Genomic DNA, 18653 nt, shown 5'->3' with positions numbered 1-18653 from the left:
GATGACGGAGATTTGGAAAGTGCCAGATTGCCACCCGCCTGAACACTGCAATGCACACGCCCAAAGCTTCCGGAACTCCCTTTACTGTTTCCATGGTAACTATCGCAGCCATGAAGAGGGTGTGGGTGGGCGGAAGAGGCTGGTAGAGGAGGGTGGAGGGGTGGTGGTGGCTACACGGGGGGTCAGTGTAAATGGTGGGAGGGGGGCCCAAGCTGGAGAGACTTGTTCACTCTTCCGATCTGTGAACGACTAATGGCTTGTCAAAGCAAGCCATTAAAAATCAAACTCCATATGTGTGTTACTGTGTGTTTGTCCCCTCCATCTTTGTTGAGGGTTCATGTGAAGAGATGAGGGGTCTTGAAAACTGGATGACACAACATCCATCATTTCTTCCTGTATTTATTTTCTTTGAGATTCCAAGCTGTGTAGTAGGGGAGGAGGATATTCGCCATACTACTCGCCCCGGCAGTGTCTCTCTCTTTCACCGCCATGAGCGTGGGTGGATAAGTGGATGTTTCAGCACGCCACCCACCATAAACATCGACATTGGTTTCGACAGATTGTTCAACATGTCATGAAAACATTGGTAAATCTGTCGATTTTAACTACACATGATTAAACTTTTTGCATACGAATATAACATTGTACACCGAACTTGGTAGTTAAAAAAAAGCTGTTAGCTTAACAGCAGAGCTTTAAACGCAGGCAAACAAGAGCAAGGTATCAAGTGGGGACAATTAAACATTCTGCCTATTCAAATGACACTGAAATATGCTTTAAGACAGATAGACACTGAATGTTGGAAAACACGCCACAAAATCATGTTAGCCTCTCATCCTGCAGAGGCTCAGCAAAAGGCACTTCCATTTAGCCATTTCCCTTCATCTCTGAATTTCCCTCTTCATCATTTTAATGGAATCCGTCTGCACATTTTAGAAGTACAATCCGCGATGAGATAAAGAAAAAAATGAATCTGCAGATAGTTTTCATAATTCCCCTTTACTACCACGTTCTGAACAATCCTCATATAGCCCTCTGCTTGCTCCTCATCCCTCCTCTTGAGAGTAGCACCACCACTCTATAACCCCCCCCCCTCCACTAATTATCTTGGAAGCCCTTCTAAGTGTGTGTGTGAACTCCTCAATCACACTAGAACGATATCAGTCTGGTCCTTTACTTGATTTTTTTTTTTTTTTTAATCATACTGAATTTGAAATCCATCCCAATCCCATCGCTGGCTATGTGCAGTGTGTTTGGTTAAGACCACGAGGGCTGATAGTTTCATAATACCTGCCGGTAGGGGTTTAAGATGTGGTCTGTGGGCATGATTGCACAGAGCCCCGGCCCCTTTAAACCAGCAGTGCTGTTGCAGTAGCAGTGGATGGTGAGGAACTGAGCAGTGTCCCCCCCCCTGTGCAAAAACTTTAGTTTAGTTATTTTCTCTCTTGGCAGGACAGTCAAGAAAAGTACTGAAGATTGTGATTGTGAGTGTGTGTGTGTGTGTGTGTTATAGTGTTCGTGAGCGTATGTGTGTTTGTGTGTGTGGTTGTAAGTGTGTGCTAGTGCCTGTTTCATGCCAGAGGGAGGCTATGGCAAAATATTGAAAAGAAGCCCTGAGCAACGATTGAAGACAATTGGTATTACAATGTCAGGCGTCACTTTGACCTTCATTAAATGTGGCCAGACTCTCATCTGGGATGCTCTGCGCACACACACACACACACACACACACACACACACACACACACACACACACACACACACACACACACACACACACACACACACACACACACACACACACACAAAACTGTCAAAAATGAAGAGACTGGACAAACAGGGAGGAGTAGGAGAGGGTTGAGCGTAGACAGAGTTATCTGGGACTCAGAGATTGAATCTATTATTTAAAAGAGCTAATCATTTTCTTTGTATAGAAAATACTTTCCATGTCCCTACTGAAAGTGACCTCTCAGGATCAACGAGGACTGTCCTTAATGAACCAATGCATTAGATGTCCTGATAGAGTCCGCCCACAAGGCCTGGACATGTTGAAATGCCTCAGCCTCACAACCCTTTGTAGGATCTTGTTCTTCTGCATGTGATAGACACATAATCTGGTGCTGGCAGCCCGTTTAGTGATTTCCTCTCAGCGCCCGTCCTGTCAGACTCCATCCACCACCTCTCACCCCTCTCATCCCACACCTCAATCTCCCCCTCAACTAACAGTCTCCCGCGTTCCTTCTGCCTTTAGCTCTCTGTTTTGCTCCAGCAACCCCCTTCCTCCATCAATAGCTCTCTCCCTTATTAATGTCGGAGCGATGGCTTTACTGTGGCATGAGTGGGAGGTGAGAGTCAGCCTGGGCCACGTTGGGACTACTGTTGCGCAAAGATTAAAGAGTATTAAGTAGAATAGTTCAGTCATACATACTCTCAAATTCCCTAGTCGCACGGTATGATTACCAAAAGTTGTAGACCGAAGATTGATAGGATGATGTAGAGGCGTAATCTGTGTTATCTTGATCGACAAATAGGCCTCAAACACTAGGGCTGCCAAAATGATGCAATGTGATAAATGTAGCAATGGTTAGATGACATTTGATACCAGAGGAAGGGATTAGCATCTAACAATGGACAGGCTTTGTAATATATCCAGCATAGTCGACGGTTCCTCTTGTTTTATTAATGTTGATTATCTGAAAACATGTTGAATACACAGACATTGGCCGACATGGATGCATTAATTTCCAGTTTGGTGTTTTTAGTGTTAATGTTCTCTGTGCATTAATAAATAATGATGAATTAGGTTTCTTTAAGGTTTGCTAGGAATAATGTTTGAGAGTGCGATTCAGCTCATTGACAATGTATGAATATTCTTCATACATTGACTGAACATTTCATTAATATAGTTTGTCATCCTAACCTTACAAAGCAGGATTATAGAATGTTATAAAATGTGTAGTATAACCTTAGCTCAATGATTCTACCCCACACTACATATTAAACTAAGCCAGATGGAGTAATATAATAAGAAAATTATATGAGAAAAATTGTTTATCAAAGCCAATGCCATCTATCGGAGCCATTCCTTTGTTTACATTTTTGGGCCATTTTCAGTAATATGTGTGTGTGCATGTTATGTTAATTGCGGTTTAGTATGTCTGCTCCCTTTTTAAGACATGTTGCCCTTAAAGAAAAGTCCTGGGGCCTTGAGGGGTAGTTTGGCTGGGATAGCACACGGTCTTTGTTTTGTCACCTTGTTTTGCTTGCTTACAACAATATTCTATATTTTTGGAATATTTGGTTGAATTTGTTATTGAACCAGGATTGTTAGTAAACAAATATATTTTTACTTGCATCTCATATATACCAAGGAAGCCCAAGGGCGATTTACATTTTAAGGAAAAACAAATGGATATCTTAGTCACTACACCAACCATAATCAATGAACCATGTTTTAAGCGTGGTCTAAATAAAAAAGGAAAACACTCTTACTTCAGTGCCTTTATTAGCTTTCCTTCATTTCCTAACCACAAAAAGTTATTTGAATATTATTTTATTGTTACTTGAACTAACAGTGCACATAATAGATTAATTATTTTGGCTTCTTAATGCGAAATGCCTGTATTGGTAAAACCCATCACAAACATAAAAAACGCAATAAATACAGATGCAACAGCAGTCAAATTAAAGTTCTGTGCAAAGGTCTCTTACATCAGCCAAGCTATCATGTTAATGCAAGAAAGAACCAATTTGCCTCAAAGTAGCCTGGCAGACTCTTTGAATAAGGGTGCAATTTGCCAAGGCTGCACCAATACTTGAGCAAACGGAAGTCATTGTGTTGCAATGCTTTGATGGGATTAGAAAAAGCAAGCACTTGCAAGTGTCATTTCTTTAGCCAACACTTTTTGTTTTCCCTCCCAGCTTTCCTCTACCATTTGAATTAGAGTGCCCGCATCTAAAGGCACTGCCCTTTGCCTGCTTTAAATCAGCTGATTCATGTATATACCTCAAAACATCCGACACCATGGCAACGTAAACTCTATCGGTAGAAAAAGCACCACTTAATTTGGGAACAGAGGACATGCAAGAACAACAGAGGTAGAGAGTGAGAGTGGACGAGAAAACATGATAACTTTAGACTATTATCTTGCATGTGAATAATGCATAATAGATGTGAATACTGATTAAAAATCATTCAACAAGACTATAATTCTGTTATGGACTGATTGGGACCAAAATGGAATCAATTAGTGCACTAGTCTAGCATTGAATATGCAAGCTTACAAGATAAAAACTACTAAATAGGCCGCAATACCCTTCCTAGCAAGGGGAAAGATGAGGAACTTCCAATGGCCACACTACGTTACACACTTTGTCTTCCTGTCCCCTAAAATCAATGTTTTAATAACAAGTATAGTGTTCAAATTGATCGTGAATAGGGATTCTGAGGACAAAAGCTTCTGCCAAAAGTGGGAGTCCATGGAGAATAGAGGGCAAGTCTATTAATTTCTAGTCATCAGTAAGCCAATCATATATGTTAACAAACGCCTTATATATTTAACTGCACCTCTTCTAGGGGCCCACAGAAGATGCTTGGCAAGACTGGGATTGCGATGTCAACAACAACAGGCCTGCGGCCCCATCAATTATCTTGGATAACGGAGATTCTAGCACCAATCTCGTGCAGAGGAAGCCAAATGTGGTGAAGGAGGGGTTGTTTCAGGAAAAGGCTTCACATGTCTAGACATGGGTTTGCCTCATTTATTTGTAAACAACAAACAATGAAATTGTTATGGGAAGTATTAGGTGTTAGATGAGGCATACGGTTCACCTGCAAAATCACTCACACTGTTGGTCTCAGGGCAAGGAGTGCTCTGTGAAAACAGCTTTCGATAAAACCACGTCACAAATGTTGAATGTTGTCACCTTGAATTATGATTTCAAGCCTTTTAAGCAAGACAAATTCTTATAGAAACAAATAAGCAGCATAAGAAAACTTAGCAACATTTAAAAATGGGGGGATGAAATGGCGGAAGGACATTTCTTTTTAAAAACATGCAAGACCTTCAAAGACCAGAAGGGTTTAAGAACTCAACAATGGCAAGCTGACTCGTTCGATAATCACTGACAAGTTGTCTATTGAAGACACAAACACACACACACACACACACACATAGTCACAGAAATAAATCAATTTTCTGCCCTGCAGACCTTTGGGTGACCCATGCATGACTCATAGAGAACAGACTGTGGGAGATGAGTCAATGCTTCATGTGGGGGCTTTGGGGACATATGAGGGGAGTGTGGCCTGTGTTCCCCTGTCTTCTACCTCCATTGGGGTGCATCGATACATGCAGCTAGATATGTCACATCTAGCTCGCTAACAGGTGTTGCCTGGGGCTATTGGTGATAGACGTTTTTGTGACAGCGTTTCTGTCAATATGGTGTCTTAAACAAGTCCCACCATGGGCACAGTAATGCCCCGATCACCAAATCCATTTGGCAGAGTTAGATAAGATATATTTGGTCAATGGTAGGATATCTATTCAATCATTCCTTTTGAACTAGTTCCTCTAACGGCCATTGGTGGCCTTTCGCCCTAGGTTGTGGCATAATAGCACACCACCATTCCAAGTCAACCGAAAGATATAAAGGGATTTAATTCTGGTAATACAAAGCAAATAATATTTTCTTTGTTCAATTTGGATATCAGTGGCGAACTTATCTGCTTATAATGTATTTTAAGAGGTCCTGATCAAACTCTTTCATAAATTATCTATTGAATTTTATTTACAAGTTATTAAGGATTGAATATGTTTTTCAATTTCGGCCTTGAATGAATTATGGATGAATTCTGCCACTGGGCGCGAAAATCTAACAAACAATGCTGACACTACGTAGAAAGCGAACCCTCAACCCTCAAACCGGTCGCTTAAAAAAACATTGGGTGATGGTAATTCATTTAATGACGTCACGGATGATGGCTGGTACAACTTTTAAGACAGCACAGAGCCTGGGTCGGAAATTAAAAACTGAGGAAGGAGTTACTCCTTGCTTCCTGTTTCGCTACAGAGATATTCAACCAAAGAAACTAATCTGTTTTGGATGAAGCTTTAAGAAGGGAATTTTAATACATGTACGTCTACAGCGGCCAGTGTACATTGTGTTGATATAAAACCTTTACAGACACTTTTTTAGTTTACTACTGCTTGAGTTTGTGTACGCTGTAAATTACCAATGATGTACAGAGCCCTGCCTACAGCAGCATGATTGGTCAAAACAACCATGAGGCCAAAGAAATGAAGCGCCCTGTTCACCTAGATTTGAGCTTGTTTACAATCAGACTTTGGATGAATAAATCTGATTTGTGAACCAAAGTACCCATGTTACTTTCCTTACGTTCATATTAGGGCTGGTGGATTTATGTGTGCATCTCCACCCCCCTCAATTCCAACATCCCCATGGAGTAAGGTACCTGTGTGCGCAAAATCTCTCCTTTGGTGAGCTGCATGTCCCCAGTGAGCTCTTTGACACTGATGCCCAGCGGCTCCAGGCGCTTACTGAAGTATTTAGTCATCTCAGCTGCCAAGGCCTTCATAGGAGCCACATAGACGATCTACAGCAGGAGAGAGAATGAGAGAGCAATATAGAGTGTGAGAGAGGGTGAGAGAGGGAGAGAGAGAGCCATATAGAGAGTGAGAGAGGGAGAGAGAGGGAGAAGGAGAAACATATAGAGAGTGAGAGAGAGGGAGAGGGAGAGACATATAGAGAGTGAGAGAGAGCGAGAGAGGGAGAGAGTGAGAGAGAGGCGGAAGGCATTGAGGGAGGAGAAGATGAGGGGAAGAGAGAAAGAGGCAAGGGAAGGACAGAAGGATGGAGGGAAGGAGGGAGAAGGACACTAATGATAAATGAGCCAACGATGTGCTATCATTTGTTCCCTGGCAACCAGCACAAATCACAATTTATTGAGAAATATGACGCCAGCCACTTGGACGGAGAAAGTTTAATGGTGATGTATGAAAAGTGGGCTATCGTCACTGGCGGGTGCCGGCTGTGGCAGCCGTTAATGTTTGAATGCGGGCGGGCATGTTGTGAGTGTGTGCGTCTGTGTGTATTTCAGTGTTTGAGTGTGCACGTTTGCGAGTGTGTGCACAGAAGTTTACGAGGAAGATTCTGATGTCTTCAAATTGCCATCGTTCGTGTGTCCGTCTGTGTATGCGTGTGTGCCTATACCTGAGCATGCTTGCCTGTGCATGAACATTTGTGTGATGAGTGTGTGTGTGTCCACAGCAATCAGAACCTTGAAGTCGTCCTTCTTGAGGACGCCGCCGGGCTGCACGTGCTGCCGGATCTCGTGGAGGACGCAGAGCATGGCGATGTTGGTCTTGCCGGCACCGGTGGGCGCGCAGATCAGCAGGTTCTCGTTGGTGTTGTAGGCTGTCTCGAACACGATGGACTGGATGCGGTTCAGACGCTCCATCCCCTTCAACACCAGCTGCCCGATCTGGGTACACACGCGCACATGCACGCATTCCACAAACACACACACACACACATACACAAAGGGAGATAGAGAATGGCGGAAATAATGAGTTTCTTAATCAACCATTATTCTATGCTCGTGTTCAAAGCAAATTAGTGTCAGGAGCATATTTTAACATTTTTCAGCAGTGTAAACGGTGATTGCATTTCATGATTGTTATCTTGTAGGGAGAAACAACCCAAAACGATTTCAGCACTCAAAGTGTAATGCGATCAGTGTTGTGTGGGGAGTGAACAGCTGTCCATGGAGTCCATGATTGACAAGTTACCTCTTTCTACCAGACCAACAAGGCCAGAGGTAGCTGTAGAGGCGGGCACAGTGTGTGAGTGGTGGAAACAGCTGTCACTCAGGGCTGATCTTTACATGGCCTCACTGTGGCAACATTGGGTGGACAACAACCGTCCATCTAGCAGTGCCTCCTTTACATAGAACGTTGGTATCTCCCTGAAGGGCAGATGGAGCCACCAATAGACACAGCATGTGTAAAAGACCAAAGTGCAGTCAGCCCAAGCGGCAGCCACTGCGATTTGATACATGTATAGGGTCAAAATGGCTCAATACTAACATCTCTGGGCTTGTTTTGGAGATGTCCCTCTTGATGGTTTTATTTCATTAAAAAGATATTAAGGAATGAGTATTAACGAGTTTGGCCATACAGTACTGCCAGGCAGCCTTTCAATTCCCGCCCTCAATGTGCCAAGTATGGATCGTTTCTGCTGCTGGTTGCAAAATTCACAAGCCACGGCGCCAATAAAGGCGAAATCAACGGCTCCATAATGGCAGTGTGTAAACCATGGGAGACGTCACGGGCGCTACGTCCGTATTGTTTAGAGTCTACGCTTCAGCCACCGCACGGGCAGCCAATTTCCTCCCATTGAAGGACAAGCAGCTCTGATGCCTTCTGAGACGGAGCAAAGACAAATGGCCCCCTTCTGGACCGGGCGGGCTGCTTCGCCCTGCACGATGCGCCAGCTGATTCACCCAGTCCCCTCCGTGCCTCCCTCCCTCACGGGTCTCTACCCTGCCTGCCTCCCTCCCTCCCTCCCTCTCCCTCGTCTCCACCTCTATCCTCAGCTCCAGGGTGGCTCGAGATGCCCAGAGCTTAGACAGCAGTATCATTTATTCAGGGATTCATTAGAAGCATGTCATCACTTTCCTCCTGCGCTCCTCCGTCTCGCTCCACCACCACTCATAGAAAGAAATAATTAAGGAGTGTGCGGCGGGCGGGGCACCAGCCTCAACTTCTGCTGTACTCCGTGGAGTAGCAGAGGGGATGGGGGTTATTAATGCATCAAAGAGCAACTTTATTAAGACTCCACTTGAGATGCAAGGGATGAATGAGGTATGTGGGTTTTTCAGAGCGATATTACATAGTAGGAGTCAATGGGGGGGAGGGGGGTGGGGGGGAGGGGGGTGGGGGGTGGGGTTAACATCATGTTCGGCGGTTAACATCTTTCCACGCAGCCCATGGCCAGGTGTGCGACGCAAATTGCTGGTTTCAATTAAACAAGCGTCTCGCCGTCAGACCTTGCGATAAAAGTGCTTTCTATTGTTTAGCTGCTAACGAGGCTAACGCGTCATCAAAAGGAAGCAAACAAACACACCGCCTACGCACTTGCCCGCCACACGCCCACACAGCCTCTGACTAAATGGGTAGGAATAATAATATTAGCCCGGTTCTCATCCCTGTTTTCAGTCTAAATGACTGCGGGGGCTGCTCTCCTGTTCCCTCTCTAAAAGAAAAGGGATGGCCCCCCTAGTTACCTCCGGTTCCCCCAAATGATTTCCCCAATGGCCCAGGTCCGTGGAGTGACTACTTATAAATATTCATCCTGGTATTACGGACCACCAGGTTCCACCGGAGCTCTTCTCGCCATGCAGCCCCCATCCTGCTCCTCTCTGGAGTCGGCGCGGCGACGCAAAAGCTCTGGCGTGATCGCTTGAGCGTCTTGGCCCTCGTTTTGATTTATCGACTTTGTCTGTTTGTAACGAGAAGCCAGTGTCCCTGCTCTCTTTAAACATGCTAATGCATGCAAATGTATGCCCGCCCCAATGTTCACCTTGCAGTAAAGCACACATGTTGTAAATAGGAAGTCCCCTCCTTTTTAATGGTCTTGGAAAATAGCTTTTTTTTTGGGGGGGGGGGGGGCTTGTGCTTTTAATCTATTCAACCTGTCTTTCTTAAAAAATACTTGTGACTTCATTGTTATGGTAATTCATGTGCATGCCTCATCCAATTGGAGAAGCAGCCATTCTTTGCCATATGCTGTCTCTCGGGTGTGCTGAGTGTTTAAGCCAGGAGGGCTAGTTACTGTACTGCGCGGGGTGGTTGGTGTGTGCCAGTAAACACTGAAGTCCACAATGTCATAAAAAACCTTTTTTGACAAGGGAAGCGTCACGGCCCACCTGGAAGAAATGTTGTGCCCTTTAGGAGGTTGCATAGTGGCGATACTAAGGATCTTACAACATTGTTAATGCTGAGTTTATTTTCGTTTACAGCATCACCAAGCTTCGTAAACCACCAACGTTTATAGTGAATCCATTGCTTTTGCTGTCGCGTTCGAAACAGAAATCTCCCTAAACATTCATATGCACTGCCTGGAAGCCGTTTGTGAAGAAATGCAAATATCCCACCTCCAGCACAACATTTAATGTATTTCTGTTTATTGAAATTCCCCATGAATACTTCTTTTTAAACAGGGCCGGAAGTACCTTGAGCCTTGATCAGTCAGAGAATGCATTCTCAACCACTTTTAGAAGTGTGCATATTAAGTAAGACTGAGAAACCCATGTCAATATGCAACAATTCTGTGTCGTTTTATTTTGTGCCAATTAACTTATCTCAAATCAATCTGTCAGTGTCTGGACCTTGTGACTTGTCACTTTAACTTATATACACCGAAGCTCCACTTTGAGCTTCAAAATCCAATTTACATGACTTGGGGGAACGCCAAGTAAATTACCCACAACCAGAGTTAGGAAGACTTACTTTTACATGGGAAGACTTAACTTCTTCATTGAAACTCAGGGTAAACAACGAATTCTTCAGCATGGGTGTGCTGGTTTGGATTCTCCTGGTTCACCCACTCAAGACAAGCGTTTTGACATCATGTTGTGTGGTTGTCCTATCGTATTTGGCCACAATCTGAGCAATTGAGATATAATAACGGCAACAATAGCTGAATCCCTGGACTGGAAAACAAGTGCCAAATTCACGTCCCTCCTGATATTAATGCATATCAAAGTGCCCGACTGTGGTCATCACAAACCATCCCGGAGCACTACATTATGCACGATATTTAAACGCTGTCAGCGGATACACTGCCATGCCCAGCTGGCTAATAGAGGTCCATAAGCATCTGTGGTCAACCTTTCAGTGGCCGGGTTAAATAAAATATCAAATGAGAGCAGCTGTCGCCAGTTTAGGGCAGAACGCATCTCTTAGACCCAGCTGGCGTCCCATTGTGAAGGGCCCTCCACAGCAGAGGGGATACTGCGGTTGTTGTATGAAAAGGTACGCACAGACATTTATACAATGTGGAGGGAAAGAATGACACGGATAAGAAAGCCGGCATAACAAAGTGCCTTCAGCGTTTTTGTGTGAGAGCAAGGGACAAGAGTGAGTGGACATGATTTTTTCTCAGTGTGTAGCAACGGTGATCAGCAAAGCTTTGAGATGAGGTGTTGGACCATTCAGGGGAGGGAGCTGTTTTCACAGTCCGTCCCTCGGACTAGGTCTGCCTATGCTGAGTGGATGAAAGCTGACGGGCTCATTAACAAAGTGGATACACAGCCTCTGGCCATATGGACAAACTGGGAGGAATGGGAATAGCCTGCCAATCCACAAGCCACTTAAAACACTCTAATTGGCCCCACAAAGATTGCAGTAATTATTCAACACCTATATCTAAATACCAACTTCAGTACATGTCCTTTGGTACCAGGATGTGCGGGTATCACTTCAACTAATTCAACTATAGATGGAGCAGTTTGTATTTTAGTGACTTTTTTACTGTACGTTACAGCATGTTCGGCCGTATGAGTCTCTATAGAAGCCTGCCTCACTAATTAAATCCCCCAGAATCCGTAATGGAAAGCTAAGAGATATAATTGTTGTCATTTTCACGCTATCCTTTTAATTACTTTCTGGTTCCGTTTCATTCCATTTGCATTGACTCCGTGATCAACTTTTAATTGGCAGATTTAGCAAAGAGCTTATCGGTCCTCTCCAAGCCTACGCACAGGGTACAAATTTACCTGGCCAAACACACAAATAACACTCACACACACACACACACAATAACACAAGCGCACACACAACCACACCAGATGCATGGCGGCGTTTGATGGAGTGAGATGCAGATGCAGCAAACAGGAGGCCCATTCATTTCCCTACGGATCAGCAGCAGGAAGCGGCGGGGGGGGGAGCGGGGGAGAGGGAGAGAGGGAAGGGGGAACAGGGAGAGAGCAGTGAGGCTGGCCAGGAGATAGTAAAAAGGGAACACGAGAGGGAGAGCCAGGCCATCCATCACTTAATCCATGGGCACCTGCTGAAAAAGCACTAGACCCTCATGAGCCCTGCAAAAGCCCTATCAGGCGAGCGTAGCCCCCCACAGTACCTTTGAGGGAAGGTTTCTGCATATACAGACAATATATATGCATATACGGACAAAAAAAGCGGCTGGAGTGTCCAGCCGTGGTTCCAGATGGAATAAACCAAGCCATCCGGCACCTTGCCAAAGCGCTGGTACACCTAAATGTTCCTCAGCGAACTGGGCGTTGCCCAACATCCCCTGCACACGCTCCAGCTCCCAGATCGGGAACCAAGACGCACACGCACACACACACACACACACGTGTGGGATGTAAAAAGGGAACTCATCAAAAGTGAATTAGGAAACGCAATCAAGGTGGATTAATTATAGATGGCCCGCTGCTGCTCCACTCACACACTGGCCCATCTCGTGGGATCGGCAGGGGTGCTGGCTGGCAGGACGGGCCACACGTCAAACTTGGGAGAACCAGGGGAATATTGACACCGGAGGCTGATAGAACCCGAATAACCACCCCCTCCCACTCTCCCAACCCCGCTGACTCCAGTTTATATACCCCGGTCACCACCACGGCTCCTGGGCGTGCATGAGTGCAAAACACGTCACCCAGCCACTGAACTCCCCAGACTGTGTTTCTCCATTAGGGTCGTTCCCAGTGACACGATTCAGGCTGCAGGCAGGTCACAGGAGCCAGCAGGAGTACGCATTTGCTGAAATGCTCGTGTGTATCATACAACAGATAATAATACTTGAAAAAGACTGTGTGTGAACTGACTCCATCAATTCTCTCAGTGTTATTTTTATATATATATATACAGAGTTGTTTCTTTTTCTATCGAGGGAGGGAAGATTACCCCTTCATCATTTTGCGTGTGAGACCCGAGCCGGATCAAATCAAACAGGGAAGAACTCCTTAAGGTATAATAACTGTGAGTGGGAGAGAGCAAATACACAATTTGAGCTCGGTGGGGTATGTTCACTCATCACTTATGCTCCTACTTTCATACACTTCCCCCATGAGGGGCCTCCCATTGCAGGAACAGACTTCTCTGTGCTTCTGAATCTTTACTCAATGTAAACACTTCCCCAACGGGAACTCTCCCCCTCAGACTGACGCAAACCTTGAGAGTTGTTTCCTATCAATTAGTAGACAAAAAACTGAAAAACGTATGCGTGTGTGTGTAAATATGTGTGAGTGTGTGCATGGCATGCCTGTGTGCGCATTTGTGTGCATCGGGCTTATGACCCCATTTGAGCGACCACGGCTTGCGTTTTGAGGTGCTTTTAGTGCGTGATTAGTCGCGTCAGCGCTACAATAGAAGCAACATTTGCACTCGCTCAGAAAACATCCCCCCGCGGCCGCCCCACATATTTATTCGGATGAATTAAGAAGGCTTTTACCACAGCGGTGGCAGTGCGGCGCCACAGCCCTGATTCATTAGTTAAAAAGCACCCTAATAAATTCACCACTTTTAATGTTTCACGGCGCTATTAAAAGCACACCAGGCCCGCCGTGCCCCTGTTTCTCCCATTACAGCTTTCAATAAATGACAATCTGCGCTCTGCGGAAAGGGGTGTGTTGGGGGGAGACGGGAGAAAGAGAAAGCGCATCAGACATTTCTGTCTGCCTTACAACGGGCTTGCTTAACAACACCTAAAGACTTATTAGCCATTGTGTAGAGGGCGCTTTAGACGAGCAAAGCACTTTGTTTTGGAGATGGACGGGGGCTTAAGTTAATGAAAAGCAGAGCCACTTCGTGTGGACTAATTTACACTGCTCAGCACGAGGCTCTGTATCAATCTGTAGCTATCTGTTTCACAGGGACTTTTGATAGTGGAGATGGAGGCAGGCGGCCTACTGCCGAGATTAGGGGAAAAAAACTGGATCGGACTGGAGGAGAAGGCAGACGAGACAAACAAGCCTTTTAGAAGATGAGAGCACACTGAGATGGCACCTCCGAGGATTCTTGTTAGCCACTTAGTACCAGGATTTAGCAGGGTAGGGTGTGGGCAATAGTTCTGTATTGGCTTATAGGGGGAAAGTAATAATAAAAATAATAAAAGTCAGGCTTTATTGATCGAAGCTCTGTAAAAGAGAACCACACACAAAACGTCCTTCTCTGTGGGATTCCTTAATTAATTGTTTCCTCCTCTCCAGGAAATTAGCTCCCAAGAGGGAGATAAATCCTCCCGATCCATTTTGACTCATTCCTCTAAATGGTAAAGGAGAGAAGACTCAAACAATACCAACGGTTTCTGAGGAGGTATATTTACCTGTAGCCAATGTTGTACGTCCTCATTCACTCATTTAATGCTCAATGAGTCTACTTGCACATACTTCTGACAATACTGTTCGATGGGCTGAACTTATGCTAACCTCAGCACAGCGCTGAAAGTACTGTGAGAATCAGACAAAGCTACGGTTTATCTTTTAAGAAATCTGGTGGATGTAAGCAAGCCACCGGCACATGTTTACCTTCTACCTCTGACAACATGGGAATGGATTGGCTTTACAGGGACTGGTAATTCATAAGAATAACAGAAATGCACTTAGGGTCGGAAAATATTTGGACTCCCCATTATTATTCATGACAACGTATTCCCTCTAGAAACAGTTTACCCCTGGTCAATTCAAAACAAATAAACAGTAATGAATTAGCATTAATAATACAACTAGCTAGATAGCCAGTTTGAGCTTGGACATCCTTTTTTTTTGTTAAACTTCTGCCCAGATCTAAGCGACCAAATAAATAAACATATTGGACAGAAACTAGAGACACTCAACCGTAAAGTTCAGAATATAATACTTCTTCAGAAAAGTGAGGAAGCCAGCGTGTTTGGTGGGGGCACAGACAGATAATTGCTATAGATTACATATCATGCTGGTCAGCATATCCAAACTGTGAATGGAGGGGGCGCGGGCGCCGGGTACCGACGCTGTCAGCGCCAGAGAACCCAGGCGTGACCGTCTTGCATGCATAATGCTGCTCCAACAAAACTGCACTCCTGTGCTTATGCATACAACTGTATGCCTAATGGACACATTAATAGTCAAGTACTAAAGGAGCACTGATGAAAATTGCAATTGACAGGCAGCACTCCCACACACACACACACACACACGCACACACACACACACTTTAAAAACTGTGAAAACAACAGGAGTGATTGTGTAGGCAAGGCTGAGGCATGCCCATATCAATTGGTCATGGTGTCCTCATCTGCATACAGAGAAATATACACACACACATACACACACACACACAAACACACACACGCACACACGCACAGCCGAGTGACCCCTGTTTACTATGGCACTCATTAGCATGAGTGACAGGAAGGTTAAGAGCAGTGAACAGTTACATGGGTCACTTGAAGTGCGGCAAAAATTGATCGGTTTACGGCCAACGGATCCAATTGGAGGGGGACTTCATAAACAAAAGGCCAGATTTACAAAAGAAAGGACAACTCTTTGGTAGCACTAGATATTTACTCGTTTCTGCTCCGATGATGGATGACAAAGTCCACTCTCCTGGACAGGAGTGGCGCAATGACTTTCAGAGACAATGATGACTGCAGACTTGTGCCGCAGTCACCTCCGTCCTCTGGCCTCCCCTCTCCCAAACGACCCATTGGGAGGTGGGGGGCGGATTGAACACCTGTCTGTACGGCCAGCTGACCCCTACAACGGTGAAGGCGGCGGGACCAGGAGGATAGATGTGTGTGTTTCTGTGTGTACTTGGATGTGTGTTTGTGTGTGTGTGTGTGTTTTTGTGCTTGTGGGTTTGTATGTGCGCGTGTGCTTTTCTGTGTGTCGGTGCGGGTGTGTGCATGTGCCAGTCAACATGTCAATCAGACTGACAGGTCATTGTGTCTGCTGACAGTTGGCTGAGAGCTACAGCACTTCCATTAAAAGAGAACATCACTCACTGGTCATTACAGTCCCAGGCCTCTGGTACCTACTGAAGAGGAGCCGGCTAGAGACTCTGTGTACACATTTAGATACCAACAAACTGACCAGACAACATCGCAATTACAGGCAAGTGTTATACCGTTCGAAAATGGCTGAAAAACATGGTATTCCACGCGTCCACTTATTTTCAAAATGTGCATATGAAGGTGATCATAGAATGTATATTTTATACATTAAACAATTGTACAAACATTTGCGGAAGCTTGACGATTTCAATAGACACTTAATAAATACTATATATATATATATATATATATATATATATATACTAGTGCGAGCTAGTCAAGCGATTAAAATATTTAATCGCGATTAATCACATTAATCCTTTTAGTGAGATCAGGGAGTGTTGAGAAGGTCAGTAATAAAATATATTTGGTAAGATGGATATAAGAAGTGAGACCTGCAGTGAATTCAACCCTGTCCACTTGACATCGGGTAGGTGCATGACAGTGGTAGGCCTACCGTAAAACTTCAATAGTCCAGGCTTTTATTTGTTTCAATCACTGAACTTTCGAACAAAACTCTTGCTCAGCAAAGATGGGAAATACTATAACATTTATTATTTAAACCAGTATGAATATTCCTACCGTATGTAGGCCTATACACATTACCAGGCTATCGAATAATGCCTACACACACACACACACACACACACACACACGTTTCGGGGCTGTCGGGCTGATTACTGCGGGATAACAATATTGCGTTTATAAAAGTTTCTTGCAGCAGCGGCCGGCAGCCTGAGCTGTGCGCCCGCAACCTCTCACTCACTGAACAGCCGCAACACTCACTAGCAACGTCGCAACCAAGTCGATATTGTCTAGAGGGGAGTAACTGAGCGGCCCCACCCGAAGTGGTACAGCCCAGGTGGGCCTTGAACTGCGATTGGTCAGAAAGACGTAACAGCTAATGACGACATTGAACTCTCGTGCAGGCTCGAACAGAGTGACACACAAACACACACACACTTTTAAGGAGTTTTTCCACCCACTCCGTATCCTTGCTTGCCCCAACAAGTTTGTGCGGCGTGCTTGTTGTTTTGTTTCCGGTGTAGCTAGATCCGGTATGGTGTTGTAGTTTTCCTAACGTGACTAGTTGTTGCTAGACAGCAGGTGAAAAAATGACAACGTTTGTGAAGCTAAAAGAGTGTTAATCGTGCAATAAAAAAATTAAGGTTGTTAAAATTGGTCTGCGTTAACGCCGTTAATAACGCGTTAAACTGACAGCACTGATATATACATATATTTACACATAAATATATATATATACATACATTTCAGTCTATAGTTGTATGCCTCATTTCTTACCTCATCGAGTTGGGAGATGTAAATAGGTTTCTCCTCCATGCCAAGGCTCTTGGGGTCGTTGGGTGGAATCTCCACCTCCTCGTACATCTTGTTGTTTTCCCTCTTGATGCCCTCTGGCAGCAGCAGCTGAACGCCATAAACGGTCACATTAACACAAATCCAAGGTAGCACGGATAAAATGACCTTCCACCACTCAAAAAAGGATCATATATTTGAAGCACTGCAAACCTGGCGTGGCCGACAATCCGTTTGCCAGAATATATTATGTTTTTGGCAATCAACCAAGGGGCATTAAAGAAACCTCCATTAATTCCAATACCTGGATTCTCCCTTTCTCTCCACTAGGCGGGACACACCTAGCAGAGGTCTGTGTTAATCTGCCAGAGGTTAGGACAGAGTCGGATTTAAAATTAGGAGATCCTAAAACCTGGATTGAAGCAAAGGTTTCTGGGTTATCTGGTGGGAGATGTCACGAAATGGGCACGCTGGCACAGTGAGCGCCGATGCCCTTTCAGTAGAGGATCAGGGCTTGATTCAAAATGAAGGAACATTTCACTGGTAAAAGGCAAGAAGGTGGCCTATATGGAAGATTGAACAGGAGACATCCAAAGCCCTTCGGCATACCAGAATCTGTGCAGATTTGTCTCAGAGTATCATGGAACACCAAATATTCAGAGGTAAAAAGGTAAGGAGGTGGCTTGTACTGTGTTGAATTAAATATCCCTCATGGGATTAATAAAGTCTTATCTTATCTCATGTTATCCTGCTAGCATGTGTTCTGTAATACGTGTGTGTGTGTGTGTGTGTGTGTGTGTGTGTGTGTGTGTGTGTGTGTGTGTGTGTGTGTGTGTGTGTGTGTGTGTGTGTGGAATGTTATTACTCTCTTATTCTACAGTCCATTTCAGATGCAGTTTCTCCCTCCTGTAAAGCGGGCCTCACCTTGGCTCCTCCGACAAACGCTGGGCTCTTGGCCGCCTCGGCGTAGCAGTCGTACACGTTGGGGTAGCGGACGCGCTCGTAGACGCGCTCCCTGCCGAACACAGGCTCCCGGCGCGCGGTCAGCAGGGCCTGTTCTCTGGGGGCCCCCAAGGAAACAGAACATCAACAATAGACAATCCTGGACCAAGCGCACGAGAAAAGATGACACCAGTGAAGCCTGTCTCATCTCCGAGATGTATGTTTGTATTTGAGGAAGAGTGCCTGTTTGACGGATTTAATGACACCGGTGAGCCACAGCGGTGGGGAGCATTACCTCTCCGCTAATCTATTCCTTCACA

The 18653-nt window shown here is 45.0% G+C and overlaps 1 protein-coding gene across 1 annotated transcript in view; it reads right to left on the bottom strand.

Annotated features, from left to right (window-relative positions):
• The window catches only part of ascc3 (activating signal cointegrator 1 complex subunit 3), a 100114-nt gene that overhangs the window by 58252 nt on the left and 23209 nt on the right, over nt 1–18653 (bottom strand). The window contains exons 7-10 of the mRNA XM_079744833.1: nt 18316–18451; nt 17377–17502; nt 7301–7504; nt 6476–6616 (exon numbers count right to left, since the gene is read on the bottom strand). Coding sequence (XP_079600959.1) covers nt 6476–6616; nt 7301–7504; nt 17377–17502; nt 18316–18451 — 607 coding nt within the window. The remainder of the gene's footprint in view (nt 1–6475; nt 6617–7300; nt 7505–17376; nt 17503–18315; nt 18452–18653) is intronic.

The sequence above is a fragment of the Pollachius pollachius genome (assembly GCF_949987615.1).
Source record: "Pollachius pollachius genome assembly, chromosome: 1".
NCBI lineage: Eukaryota > Metazoa > Chordata > Actinopteri > Gadiformes > Gadidae > Pollachius > Pollachius pollachius.
This window is presented reverse-complemented; position numbering and strand designations above follow the sequence as displayed.